The 14,000-nt window shown below is 40.9% G+C and overlaps 1 protein-coding gene across 4 annotated transcripts in view; it reads left to right on the top strand.

Moving 5' to 3' along the window:
- The window catches only part of WRAP53 (WD repeat containing antisense to TP53), a 34,654-nt gene that overhangs the window by 16,875 nt on the left and 3,779 nt on the right, over positions 1-14,000 (top strand). The window contains exons 1-6 of one of the 4 annotated variants that reach the window (XM_056817582.1): positions 9,667-9,947; positions 10,187-10,527; positions 10,713-10,811; positions 11,063-11,174; positions 13,519-13,607; positions 13,834-13,924. In XM_056817582.1, the coding sequence (XP_056673560.1) occupies positions 10,496-10,527; positions 10,713-10,811; positions 11,063-11,174; positions 13,519-13,607; positions 13,834-13,924 (423 nt within the window). In that variant the 5' untranslated portion in view covers positions 9,667-9,947; positions 10,187-10,495. Of the gene's footprint in view, positions 1-9,666; positions 9,948-10,186; positions 10,528-10,712; positions 10,812-10,953; positions 11,175-13,518; positions 13,608-13,833; positions 13,925-14,000 lie in introns of those variants that run through there. The other 3 variants (XM_056817583.1, XM_056817585.1, XM_056817584.1) reach the window with 3 other exon arrangements.

Raw genomic sequence — 14,000 nt, 5'->3', positions numbered from 1 at the left:
GTCGTGTCCAATTCACTGGAATTTCTGTTTTTGCTTGGTGTTCCTTGATCTTCCTCTGTTTCATTTGCTCTTTGTTTCGTTGCCTGGATAGAAGCTGTCGATTGTAATTTCTTTTTTCTTTTTCTGTTGTTTGCTCATATTTGCTCCTTCTTTTCCCCCTCTGTAGTTGCCTGTAGCCTTGCTCCTTTCATTATGTGCTGGATCTGTGGGTTTTGACTTTTCTGTCCTGAAGGGACTTCTCCTCTGCTCTGCTGATTGATCAGGTTGAGTCCTGATGTCAAATCTTCCCCAGCTGTCAGCAGAAGCTATAAAGGAGCTGTGCTTCCCATCTTGTAATTAAGGTGTTCTGTAGTAGTTGTAGCCTTAACTCTTGGAGCTTAATCAGCAAGGCTCTCAGAGCAGTCTATTTGGGAGGGGTGTTGGAGCTTGAGATTCCCTGCCCTCTGAAGGCTTGATAAGATTAAGCCAGGGTGGAGTTGATTTTGCAGAGCTGGATGTATTCTGAGACCAAAACCTCTGTAAAGGGTGGTGGTGGAATATGGAGTGTCTTGGCTGTGATTGGGCTGCCTTCTCTGAGCTTCTCCTCCAGCTGCCTCCCCACTGCCTGTGTTTAAATCCTTGAGCCTGGCACAGTTTTGCCTGCAAGGTATTCCCTCCAGACTAGCACCCTTACCCGCCCAGAGATTCCAGCCACTGCTGGAGACTCAGTACTTGAAGTGGGGAAGGGGTCCTGGGACCTTCCTTCTTCCTTCCCCTTAAACCTGAGTGTTCTTGAATTCAGGCTTTTGGGGGGGGGGCATATCTTTTAAGTTGAGTCCAGCAGGAAGGTTCCTTAGTTCTGTCCTGTTGTTAGATTTGTGCCCTAGATGCATTTTGTTTTTTCAGTCCCCTAGAAGCATTTTGTTTTTAATCAGTGAGGAAGGGTTTTCAGAGATCTGAACTTTTACTGCCTCTGTGGCGCCATCTTGACTCCGCTTCTCAAAGGATTATTTTATAGAGCTAGAATGAATAGATCAATCTAAAGGAACAGGTGAAGAATCTCAAAGGAAATAATGAAGGGAAAAAGTGGGAGAAGGAAAAAGTAAGGATCTAGTAGTACTAAATCTCAAATTCTGCTACAAAGTAATATTCATTAAAACAATTTGGTACTAATTAAAAAATAGAAAATTTGATTAGTGAGAAAAATTTGGTACCAAGCATATAGAAGGAAATGAATACAGTGGCCTAGAGTTCAATAGACCAGTGTTGGGGTATGAAGACTCATTATTTTACAAACTACTTGGAAAACTGGACAGTAATCTGGCAGAAATTAGGTACAGATCTACACCTCTCATGATATACCAAGAGAAACACCAAATGGATCCATAAAAAGTGAGATCTTAGGCAAATTAAAAAAAAAAAGACATTAGCTTTCAGATCTAAGATTAGGGGAAGAGAGAGAAGATTGCAGACCACCATTTTGATATAAAATTAAAAATTTTTTGCACAAACAAAACCAATTCAGTTCAAATTAGAAGGGAAACAATTAACTGTGGAGAATCTTTTGAAGCAAGTTATCTGATCAAGCTCTCATATTTAAGATATGCAAGGAATGTATTAAAATGTATAAGATTAAGAGCCATTTCCCAATACATAAGTGGATATGAATAGGTAGCTTTCAAAAGAAGAAATCTAACATGTCAAATAATTATATGAAAAATGTTATATTTTCTTAATATGGAATGGAGATAGGGAAAAATGTGTAACATATATTGAAAAAAATTTAATATGTGAAAATTTCTCAAAATTACTAATAGTCTATAAGCCTTTATTAAGCATCTACCATTTGGAGATGATCAATAAAGGGAAGGCATTATCATTAAGGGAGGATCAGGAAAGGTGGGACTTTGGAAAGTAGAATTTTAGCTGGGGTAGCTAAGAGGTGAAGTTGAGGAAGGAAAGCATTCTAGGGATGGGGGATAGCTCAGGCAGGGAGATGGAATATCTTGTTAAAGGAACTTCATGGAGGCCAGTGCTCTGGATAACAGAGTATGTAGAAATGAGTAAGCTGTAAGAAGGCTGGAAGGATGTGTGTGAGGGAGGCAGGTTGTTAAGGGCTTAGAATGACAAAGGACCCTCTATATGATTCTGAAGGTGATAGGGAGTCACTAGAATTTATTGAATAGGGAGTAACATTGTTAGATCTTTGCTTTAGGAAAATTAAACTGATAGCTGAGTGGTAGATGGACTAGAATGGAGAGAGAGTTGAGATAGGCAGTCCCCAAACAACAGAATCTTGTAATAAATAGTTCAGGAGTGAGGTGATGGTCTATACCTTAGTGATGGCATGTTAAAAGAGAGGAGAAAAGGATATTAAAATCAACAGGACTTGACAAGATTGGATGGAGTGGAGGTGAAAGAGAATGAAGCCAAACTGTAGAGTTAAAATGTGAGAGGAAAGGAAAAATTAAAAAAAAATATTTAAGCAAAGAAATACATTTCAGAGAAAGTATACATTGGGAGTGAGCTTAGCAGCTCAACCAAGAGAGTCTCAGATGTCAAGCAAGGAGAAATTCCTCAAAGCCTTTTGTGTAGCAAGCTGGGCATGGGAACATGATAGAATCTGTCTGCTTCTCTCATGCCAGTTTCTTCCCAGAATCTTTTCCTTCAGCAACCTGAAGTGGGGTTGGCAACTTCCATCTTCTCTCTTGAAGCTTGAAGCCTTGACTGTAGAACCTGAAGAGATTCAAAGAAACTCAAAGCTCAAAGAGGCTGAAGAGCTTGAAGAGACTTAAGTGCTCTCTTCTCTACTCTTAACTCTGCCCTGGGCCTCATGCAGGTGGGGCTATTGATCACCACCAGATGGAGCTATTGATCTCCATGAAAGAGGAAAAGTCCCATACCAATGGGCTTTGAGAATTAGGTTACATTCTTCCCCTGGGCCAAAACTCTTTGCAGTCTTGCAAAGATCAGCTGAGGCAAGTCCAAAACCTGTAACTGTAGTGTATGAGTACAAACATTAGTTCTTTAAAACAACAAGGATGACTATCCTGGTATCCCAGATAGCCAACCTTCAGGACCATTGAAACTGTAACTCAGTAACATTGAAATGTAAAATGTAAAACACATGCCCATTGGAAAGTACTTACATATCCATATACACATCAATCAATTGAAAACAATAAGCCTGGCTAACTAACGAAGCAAAACTACCTAGCTGCAATAATAACACTACATATAGTATCTACTACATATACATAGTTACTACATACATATTTACTGTATATTACTAATTTTATATATTTATATACAAAGGGTCTATATGTAAAATAGAACCTAACTATAAGTAGTAGCAACAAGGAGCAGATATCACTAGAGCATGTACAAAACACAAGTCAAACCAATTATAACAACCAAATAAAAAACGAGCACACTCAAACATTCAGTAATTCATACATGTATAGCAATAAATACATGCAATTACATGTAAGGCACTTTACAGATGAATAGTCTAGTATTATCACTTAAATACATGTGTAACTCTTTGTCCAGGTTTCCTATAACACCCTAACTTAGCCTAGTGACTGGTCTCATAGGCCTAGTTCCCTTGCCACTGACTGATCCTCTCAGCTCCTTTGCAAGAGCTAGAAGTTAGCTGGGCTGAACATTGGGTTCTGAATAGATTTGTGTATCTCCGCCTGTGCTGGTTTTGGCTCTGTGGGTAGAATCTATATCCTAAGAGTCTCTGTAGCAGTTTTAGGCAGGAAAGAAGATGCCACTGGGTTGTTAGCCTGCCTTGGAATAATATAAAGAATTCCCTTTGCTGGATGCATTACTTTCAGGCCTATATCTGGATCAGAAAGTCTTTGTGCAGTTGGTAAATGATTTCTTTTCCTCAGCCCTTTTCCTAGGTGAGTGACCATCGCTTTTCTCTACTTGCTCTTTGGCAAGTCTAACTAAATATTCTATGGGCACTGATAGGACCCTCTCCCATTCTTTGGAGCTGTTTTATAAACAAGCAAGTTGCTGCATCTTTCAATAACTATATGGTTTAGTTTTTTATCTGTTACCTAGTTTATATCCCTTAATTGCCAAGATTTCCCAACAGAACGTGGTCTCCTTGTTGAAGGTCTTAACACCTTACTCTTGTCATCCTAGCACTTTTGTTTCTGTCACAGACCTTCTGAGTTGAAGCTATGTCTAGTTGGTAGGCATCTCAGCTTCTCCTTTAATCAAGAGGTATATTACTATTGCATGACTACCGTGTGAGTAGTTGCATCGCCTTTTCAACTGAGGTACAAAACACAAGTCAATAGGCAAGCATGATTCTTGCCCAAACATGAGCAAGTATGGTGTAAAGCCTATAACATTACTCCTGGTGGAATTGTATGCATATACTAGAAATGAGACACAACTCTACTGAGCCTTTTGATCTGGTTTTAAAGATCCCAACATGTTCAACAGTTTATGGTTAAAATGTTCTGTCTGTGTGTCTACTTGAGATTGGTAAAGAATAGTTAGTCTTAAAGGGGGCAGCTAAGTGGCTCACTGGACTGAGAGCCAAGTCTAGAAACAGGAGGTCCAGGGTCCAAATCTGCCCCCAGACCTTTCCTAGCTGTGTGATCCTGGGCAAGTTACTTAACCCTAATTGCTTAGCCCTTACCATTCTTCTGCTTTGGAAGTGAATAAACACTGTTGATTCCAAGATAAAAGCTAGGTGTTTAATTAAAAAAAATAATAGTCCTAGACTTTTTGATATCGTCTAAGGCCAAAATTTTCATGCATGGCTTGCCCTCAAAGTGATCAGAGTGAATCCAGAGAATCCATAAACTTAAAAATGCTTATCCCACAACCCTTTCAGTAACGGTGGATACTATTTTATACAACCTACAACTAAACAGAAATCCTCTCTACATTTCTGACAAGAGGGTCATCCAGTTTTTGCCTGAAGGCTTCTAGTGCCACAGGACTTGGTTTCAAATCCTAGCTGGTGAAATGGCCAATCACTACTAAGATTTGACTCATCTTTTTACCATCTCCCTCCAGGGATAGAAAATTAATACAGAAAAGGGCTTGCTGGTCTTTATTGAATGAATTGGTAATGTTTCCCTTTGTATATATCTGGCATAAGTTTCAAACTCTTGGTAATATCTGCATCCATCATTGGCCAGTAAAACTAGTTTCTTGCCAGCTCTAAGGTCCTTTTTTGATCCCTATGTCCAAAGTCATCAAAGTAAGGCATTGACTACTGAGTGGTATTCTTTAGGTAGTACCAACTGCTCCCTGATTTCATGTAGGAAATCAGTCCAAGTTGACAGCACACAATTGAGTGTGCTGTCCAGCTCTGCATTGCCTTGGCATTAAGGTACCTTCTGCTTTCTGAAACTTTGCACAGGTAGGATTATTACACTGATTTCTGGCCTGTATTACTTCTCTTAGCCTTGTTCTTACCTTCAACCATCTACAGATAACTGTGGCAAGGAAGATTGGTTCAGTGTCACAAGATTTACTTATGAACTTCGCTTGCTGACTAGCAGAAATAAATTCAAAAACATGTTAAAGTATATAAAAACAATAAATATCCAGTATCTAACTTGGTACTGATCAAGATATAAGTCAATGGACTGTTATCAGTTCATACTTGGAGTTTTACTCTGTATACATAGTTTTTGAACTTTTAAGTAACAACCCACTTGAAGGCCAAGAACTCAAGCTTATGGATAGGGTAGAAAGAGTTACTGTCAGTCAAATCTCTCTGCTGGTGAATATAATTGACCTTTAGTGACCATTATTCTCTTGGCATAAAATAACTTCCAGACCTTCCAGGCTGGTATTTGTGTGAAGAATAAAGTTTCCTTGTGAGGGGCCTGAAGGTTTTCTCACATTTGTCTGACCATTTATAGTAAGTGGGATAGTGAATCAATTAAGGAAGTTACTGTAAAAGGAATACCTTGCCTTAGTGAAAGCCCAGTTTAAATGTAACATAAATCTGTGGTGGATCTGGTCAGCATGGTTTTATGATTTTCTCTAGCATTGTTAAGAAGCACATGTGTGTAGGAACAAAGGCAGTGGATGGTAGAAGTTATGTATGGGACATACTTTTTTGGACATGGCCAATATGAGAATTTGTTTTGCTTAATTATTGAGCAGTTAGGTGGTGAAGGGATAGATTGCTGGGCCTGAAGTCAGAAAGACATCTTCCTGACTTCAAATACAGCCTCAACTGTGTGACCCTGGGCAAGCCACTTAAAACTGTTTGCCTTAGAACAAGGAGAACATTGTACATAGAAAATAAAACATTGTAGAACAATCCAATGTAATGAATTTAGCTACTAGTAGCAATGCAACAAACCAGGACACTCCTGGAGCACTTATTAAAATTTTTTTTTAATTTGGAAATTTTCATTTAATTAACTAATTTAGAATTTTTTTTCACTGTTGCTTGATTCATGTTCTTTCCCTCCCCTCCTGTTAGCCCCTCCCCTAGATGACGTGCAATTCCATTGGGTTTTACATGTGTCCATTGATCAAGACCTATTTCCATAGTATTGATATTTGTGCTACGGTGATTGTTTAGAGTCTACATCCCCAAACATATCCCCATCAACTCATGTGATCAAGCAGGTGTTTTTCTTCTCTGTTTCTACTCCCACAGTTCTTTCTCTGGATGTGGATATCGTTCTTCCTCATAAATCCCTCAGAATTGTTGTGGATTATTGCATTGTTGCTAGTAGAGAAGTCCACTACATTTGATTGTACCACAGTGTATCAATCTCTGTGCATAATGTTCTCCTGGTTCTTCACCTTTCACTCTGCATCAATTCCCAGAGGTTGTTCCAGTTCACATGGAATTCCTTCCTGGAGGACTTATGGGAAAGAATGCTAACCACATTGAGAGAAAGGAATAATATGGAAATAGGTATCAAGGGATAACATTTGCACAATCCAGTAGAATTGCTTGTCGGCTCTGGAAGTGGGGGAGGGAAGAGGGGAGGGAAAGAAAATGAATCATGCAAACATGGAAAAATATTTTTTTAAAAATCTGTTTGCCATTTCCTTCTCCAACTCATTTTACAGATGAATATGAGACAGAGTAGGGTTAGGATTGACCAAATTTGTGGGGGATGAGTGAGAGTGCACAGTCAAGGATGAATCCCAAGATGTAAACCTGGTGGTGCCCACAAAAAAAAAATTTAGGAGGAGTGAAGGGTTTAAAGGAAAAAATATAATGAATTCAGTTTTTAGTGTTCTGCTTGAAATGCTTATAGGACCTTTAGGTAGAGAAGTAAGATGCAGGAGTAGGATTTAGGAGACAGGTGAAGCTTGAATATGTAGATTTGGTAATTATTTGCTAGACCAATCAAGACCAAGAGAGAGTATAGAAAAAGAGAAGTTAGAGTAGAGCCCAGAAGTCCACACATAAGGGTTGAAGCATGGAGGTTGATCATTTAAAGGAAACTGAGGAGGGGGGCAGGTAGGTAGCACAATGGATAGAGCCAGGCCTAGAGACTTAGGGTCCTGGGTTCAAATGTACACTCCAAACTCTTCCTAGCTATGTGACCCTGGCCAAGTCACTTAACCCCATTGGTCTAGCCCTTGCCCTTCTGTTTTAGAGTTGTTAGTAAAACAGAAAGTTAAGGGTTAAAAAAAAAAAAGAAAACTGAGCAAGGAGAGAATATCTAAAAGGAAGGGCTGTTCAATAGTGTCAAATATTGCAGAGATGTCAAGGACTGAGAAAAAGTAGATTTAGTGATACAGTAATCATTAGTGAGCTTGGAGAAAGCATTTCCAGATGAGTTCAGAAGTCAGATCATAAGAGTTGAGAAGTGAATGAATGGGGAGGCGACAAAATGGAGGCAATAGATAACTTTTTTAGGGCAGTGTTCTTAACCTTTTTTATGTCATGACTATCTCAAAATGGTGTTTTTAAATGCATAAAATGAAATATATAGGATTATAAAGAAAACCAATTATATTGAAATAGTCATCATAATACTACCAAATAAATACCCAATACATGAACCCACTCCCACTCAGGTTAAGAACCTTTGTTTAGGAGTTTCATATCTAAGGAGAGGAAATATATAGGATTATAGTCTGAAGGGATTGAGTAGGATCAACTAAATGCCTTTAAAGATAGGGGAGATATGTTTCTTACTGCTCATTGCATATAAATAAGCCCAGGTGTCTCCTTCATCATTAACAATTACTTGACCCTGCTGTATTCTTCCTATGTCTCTCTTCTTCCTTTCACAGAAGTCCTGGAAAAAGTTGTCTATACTTGCTTTGCCCACTTCCTTTTCTCCTATTCACTTTTTTAAACCCTTACCTTCTGTCTTAGTATCAGTTGGTAATCAATTAAGGGTCACACAGCTAGGAAGTGTCTGAGGCTAGCTTTGAACCCAGGTCTGCCAAACATCAAGCCTGGTACTCTATGCTATTTTTTTAGCTGCCCCTCCTATTTACTTTTCATCCACTTTTCAATCTGATTTTTGATCGAATTACTCAATTAAAATTTCTCTCTCCAAGGCAAATGACTGCTACATCTTATAGAATCCATGCCCCTTTTTTTCAGCCTTCATCCTACTGGCTCTTTCTATAGCTTCTGACACTATGTATCACAATACTGTCCTGGGTGTTAAAATTTCTCCAACTCTTCGCCTCTCCTGGGCCTTTTCTTACCTCTGATTGCTTTTTCTGTCCCCTCCTTTGCCGGATCATCATTAAAAGAAAGGCCTTAGGAAGTTACTATACCATCTTGTAATTTGCTGAGAACTAGTTGAATTTTTTATTGATGGGAAGCACAGTGGTTGGGGTTTGTGAGCTGTAATATAAGGAAGACTTTAAACTTTGGGATTAGGAAAAGCAATTGAGCAGGCCTTGAAAGAAGCTGAGGAAAGAGTGAAAGTGTAACTTCAGCCCTGGAAGATTCTGGGTGGAGTGTTTACAGGTTCTAAAAAGGAATAATATGAAATAAGATTGTAAAGTTAATTTAGAGCTAGATTATGGAAGACTTAAAATTTGCATTCTATCCTACAAGTCAGTCTGTGAATGGGTGCTCACTAAGTATGGGTACTCTTCAAATCTCCATCCTCCATCCCTCTTCTTTCTACCTATATCCTTGGTGATTGAGTTAGCTCTTGTGGTCCAGTGATCATTTCTAGGTTCCCAAATCTACCTGCTTTTGTATGGGTTTGTGTGTATCTTTATATACACACTAGTGCACACACACATATATACATCACATTCTCTAGCCTAAATGTTTTTATTTCTTTCAGGGGTACCACTGTAATTAAACTCACTCAGTTTCAAAATCATTCTTAGCAATTCCATTTTCATTGCTCCCGTTCCATATTCAACAAATTGCTAAATCTTGACATTTCTATTTGTACATCCCTCCCATCTGTTCTACTTTATCCACTCATTCTTAACCATCTTAGTTATTGCCTCCACTCACTTCTCAGGGAGAGGAAGGAGGCTGTTGAAGGACCAGCGCAGTCCTTGTCTAATGCAGTCAGGAACTACAACTCCCAGCAGGAGTTGGTTAACGGAGGCGGGAAAGGGGGAAGGAAATTCTCAAGGATTTATGGGGATTGTAGTTTGAGTATATTTAATTTCCACACCCCTTCCCCCTCGCCACCTTCAACATTAAGGACCAATCGGAAGGCCGGGGCGAAATCTCGCGAGAAAGAGACGGCGTGTCTAGCCTGATTCTCCAGCGGGTCCCGGGGAACTGACTGGCGGCGTTTTGGGATTAGATGTGCCCGTGAGCCGCAATCTCTTTACCACTTTCCTTACAAGGGAGGAAGACTCCCCTCACTTTCGCCCCCCTAGGTCCCGCGCTTGTCTCTCGAGTCTCACTGAAGTGTGCACCGCGCCGTGGGCTCCGAGACCAGTGTGGTGCCAAGGAGCCCAGAGAAGACCCCAGCTCAGCCTCTGCCGTGCCGCCGTTACCTGTGTGACTTTAGGCAAGTCACTTGCTTCCTCTGGGCCTCGCCTCTGAGCTCCATTCCGGCCTATCTGCTGCTCATCGTGCATCTCTTCTTCCCCCTCCGTGGGGGTGGGGTGGGTCGGAGGCGCAAATAAACATTTAAGACCTTGCCTCCTTGCCTCCACCCCAACCCCTACCCCTAGTGTCCGAGCAGGAGACCTTGAGGCTGCTCCCTCCTCTGTGCCCCCAGCCTACTTCGCCCCTGTTTTTACCTAGGTTTCCTGGGGCCGTGTAACCACGGAGCCAGCACTTGCGCCCTGCTGCAGCGATGAGCCCCCCCAGGCTGCCCCTGAGCCAGCGGATCCTCCGACCCCTTCTGTGGAGTTGGGGGAAGAAAAGGGCCTTGGAACCCCTGCTTCTCCAGAACAGTTCGGAGAAGCCCCTGTGGAGGAGGTGGTTATTGGTGAAGAAGAGCAGGAACCCACCCCAATTGAGAGCTTCCTCGACATAGATGGGGAAGCTCCCGCATTTGTAGCTGGAGAAGTTCCCGAATTGGGTCCTGAATATCCAGTGGAGGAAGTCTTGATGGAGCCCATCCCAGAATGTGAAGGATACTAGTAAGTAACTTGGAGCGGCTGCTTCTTTTGGGGAAGAAATTTGAAGGGTCGGTTTTCTCCTCTCAATCCCACTTCCTTAAAGTACCTGTCTGCTCCCAAATCCCTGACCAGTCCCTCTCCCCAATCCTTCCAAAGTCCCTTTTCCTCTCAGGGTCCCAAGCATCTAGACGCTCTCTCTTTTCCAGTTCCTGGAACTACAATTTCTCCCAGCCCCCTCGCCTTCTTAGTGGGTCCTGGTCAGAGTTTAGCTTTCAACCGGAGAACTTCTTAAAAGGCTGTAAATGGTAAGAATTTGGGTAAATAAGATGAAGGGCATGGGGATTAGAAAGAACAATATTGTATTGGCAGGGAGGTGTTGTATCTGGGTGAAGAGGGTTAATTAGTATTCTTCATTCAATTGAGTTGAACTGGGTCTTTATTACTCAGTTCTCTCCCAGGACCCAGTGCCCACCATTTCCTTCAGGGACTCAGGAATTCCTATCTTCCCCACTCACTCAGCTACCAGGCATCCAGCCTAAATCTCCTCTGCCTCCAGGGCCCCAGATGGCTCCTGCCTCTTGACCAACAGTGCTGACAACACCCTTCGTATTTATAACCTACCTCCAGAGCTGTATAATGAGGAGGAAGAGCTCAAGAATGCAGAAATGGTGAGTGTGGGTATCTGAACCCTTCCTTCTATGTCAAATTACAGAAGGTATTCCAGGGATCTTTTTCTCCTGTTGCAAATATAAATTTGATCCACATTATATCCTTGTGCAGAAATATTCACCAGACTCCCTATTGCTTCTTCGTAAAATGCAAATTTAGAATTCCACTACCTAGCTCTAACCTATCTTTATAGCCTTGTTTCATATTATTCCCTTTTTACAACCCACACACATTCTAGCCAGACTCTGTACATTTTTTCCAGGGCTGAAATGTGCTCCCACATTTTCCTTAGCTTCTCTCAAGCTCTATTCAGGAACTCTTAAGCCTTTTCTGATCCTACAGTTAAAATTTTACATATTATTCAATATAATTTTCCTGCATCTGTGTCATTCTCTTCTAGTAAAGTAGAATCTCCTAGAGAGACTTTTCCCCCCCTCTTCATATTCATTTGTTTGGCACACGCAGTGTCAGGCAGGGTGCCAGGGACTGATGGTAGAACAAGAAAAACAAAACTGTTTCTATTCTTCCCAAGGACCTGGCATTTCTCTTAGAGGAAGTAACATGTATATAGAAAATTAAATACACACATACATTAACTTCTGCAGGTATTGAGGGTCAAGATAGGCTTCCTTTGAAGGAGATGGCTTTTGAGCTAAGCTTTGAAAGAAGCCATAGATTTCCGTTGATGTCACCACCATTCTTCTTGTCTCAAAACCTCAAAATTTTTTAAGCTCCCCTGAACATAGTGTTGCTTTTGATAGGGATGCTTATTTGTGTTCCCAGAATCTGTTCCCTTCCAAAGCTGGAACTCAGTTCTAGATTACTAGGGCTAGCTCTTGGTTAGTTTATTTCTTTTACATCAAGACCTGGGTCAGCCATGGTTTATGAAGTTACTTCTGGTCTTCATTGACGACCAACTTTCTGAAATAGTGTCTGTTTAGAGTCTCTTTTTCCTTCAATTCTGCCTCAGGCTCTCTTGAACTGACTTTCCATCTCTCTGGATGAATAGTTCCAGTGCCATGACCTGTTGATCATCATGGGAACATCCTCCAAAGTCTCCATGATCCTGTGTTTTGGCCACATTAGGCTTCCTTAATGTACGTGTCTTATACTAATCTTTGAAAACTGCAGTGACTCCTTGTTACTGGTGTCCTACCATCTAGTTCCTACCAACATTTCCCATCTTGTTTCGTACCCTTTCCCTTAACATTTTGCCCTGGATGAACTACTGGTTCTTTTCTTGTTTTCATTCTATCTTTTTCACTCTTTAGTTTATGCACACGGTCCCTTATGTGTAGAGCCAACCCTCCACATCTCCACCTAAAGGGAAAATGTGGTAAAGGGCCAGGGATCAGTGGCTTTGCCTTATCTTCCTTAATCTGTCAGCTAAAAGTGACTTCTCACATTTCTTTTTTTTAATTATTTTTTAAAATATTATTTTTTTGTTACAATAATCACTTAATTTCCCTCCCTCCCCTCCACCCACCCTTTCTGCAGCCAACGTGCAATTTCATTGGGTATTACTTGTGTCCTTGATCAGAACCTATTTCCATGTTGTTGTTTGCACTAGGATGTTCATTTAGAGTCTATATCCCCAACCATATCCCTTCGATCTGTGTATTCAAGCAGTTGTTTTCCTTCAGTGTTTTTACTCCCACAGTGTTTCCTCTGAATGTGGATAGTGGTTTTTCTTGTAGATTCCTCCAGGTTGTTCAGGGTCACTGCGTTGCTACTAATGGAGGACTTCTCACATTTCTTAAAACTTTTTGCCTTGCTTTCTGTTTTTCCTATATCATAGTCTGCCCTTGTCAATAACCTATTAAGGAGTTCCTTTTCTCTTCTGCTAGGAGAAAATAAACTCCTAAGGAACTGGAACTATATTATAGCTTTTCATCTTAGTGCTCTTGTAGCATGGTGCTTTTGCATGTTTTTAGGTACTTAATGTTTATGGAGTTTGGGTAAGATTTCTTTAATGGAGTATATGGAAGAGAGGCTATTTAGGTGACACCTTGAAGAATGAGATTATCTGGGTTTAGCAGCTGAAGGAGTAGGAAGGATTGGATAAGAACAAAAAATAGAATCAAAGTTGAAGATGTGGTTTTCAAACCAGACTGACTAGGAAAACATATTTTTTCATTATTCTCCACAATTTTATTGTGTTAGTACATTTTAATTCCATCTTCCTTATCATACCCGAGAAGAGACACTTCTTCCCTGGTTGGTTTCTGTGACTATTATACACCCTTTGGCCCAAGGGAATGGTCTTGTCACCCATAGAGAAATCCTATAAGATAAAGGTGTGTAGTCCTCAAGATCCAAGTATTCCCATTCTCTCTTGTCTAGGTCCCAGTTCTGCGTATGGCGGAAGGTGACACTATCTATGATTACTGTTGGTATTCTCTGATGAATTCAGGCCAGCCAGACACATGCTTGTAAGTTATGATATTTGATCATCTTTTCATATGATAGAGACATTCATATCTTGGTATTTCTAGAGACTATTTTGGGGGAGAGGGAGGGAGTGGAGTGCTGTCAAGGAGGGCATGGAGAAGAGAAAGTCCTATACATCTTTCATAGGGGAGCTGAGAGGCCCAGTTTGTTCCCTTCATGTACTTTTCATATAGTAACTGCTCCTCAGTGACTCTGTTTTCCTAACAGTGTGGCCAGTAGCAGTCGTGAGAACCCTATCCACATCTGGGATGCCTTCACTGGGCAGCTCCGGGCCTCTTTTCGTGCCTACAATCACCTGGTATGAACACCTCTTCTTCTTCTCCCCCTGGGACCTTTCCAGTGCCCAAGCTGCCAGCTTTTTCCCTGCCCAATTC

The sequence above is a fragment of the Monodelphis domestica genome, chromosome 2, assembly GCF_027887165.1.
Source record: "Monodelphis domestica isolate mMonDom1 chromosome 2, mMonDom1.pri, whole genome shotgun sequence".
In the NCBI taxonomy this organism is placed as follows: domain Eukaryota; kingdom Metazoa; phylum Chordata; class Mammalia; order Didelphimorphia; family Didelphidae; genus Monodelphis; species Monodelphis domestica.
Note: the sequence above shows the minus strand (reverse complement) of the source record. Positions and strands in the feature narration are given on the sequence as shown.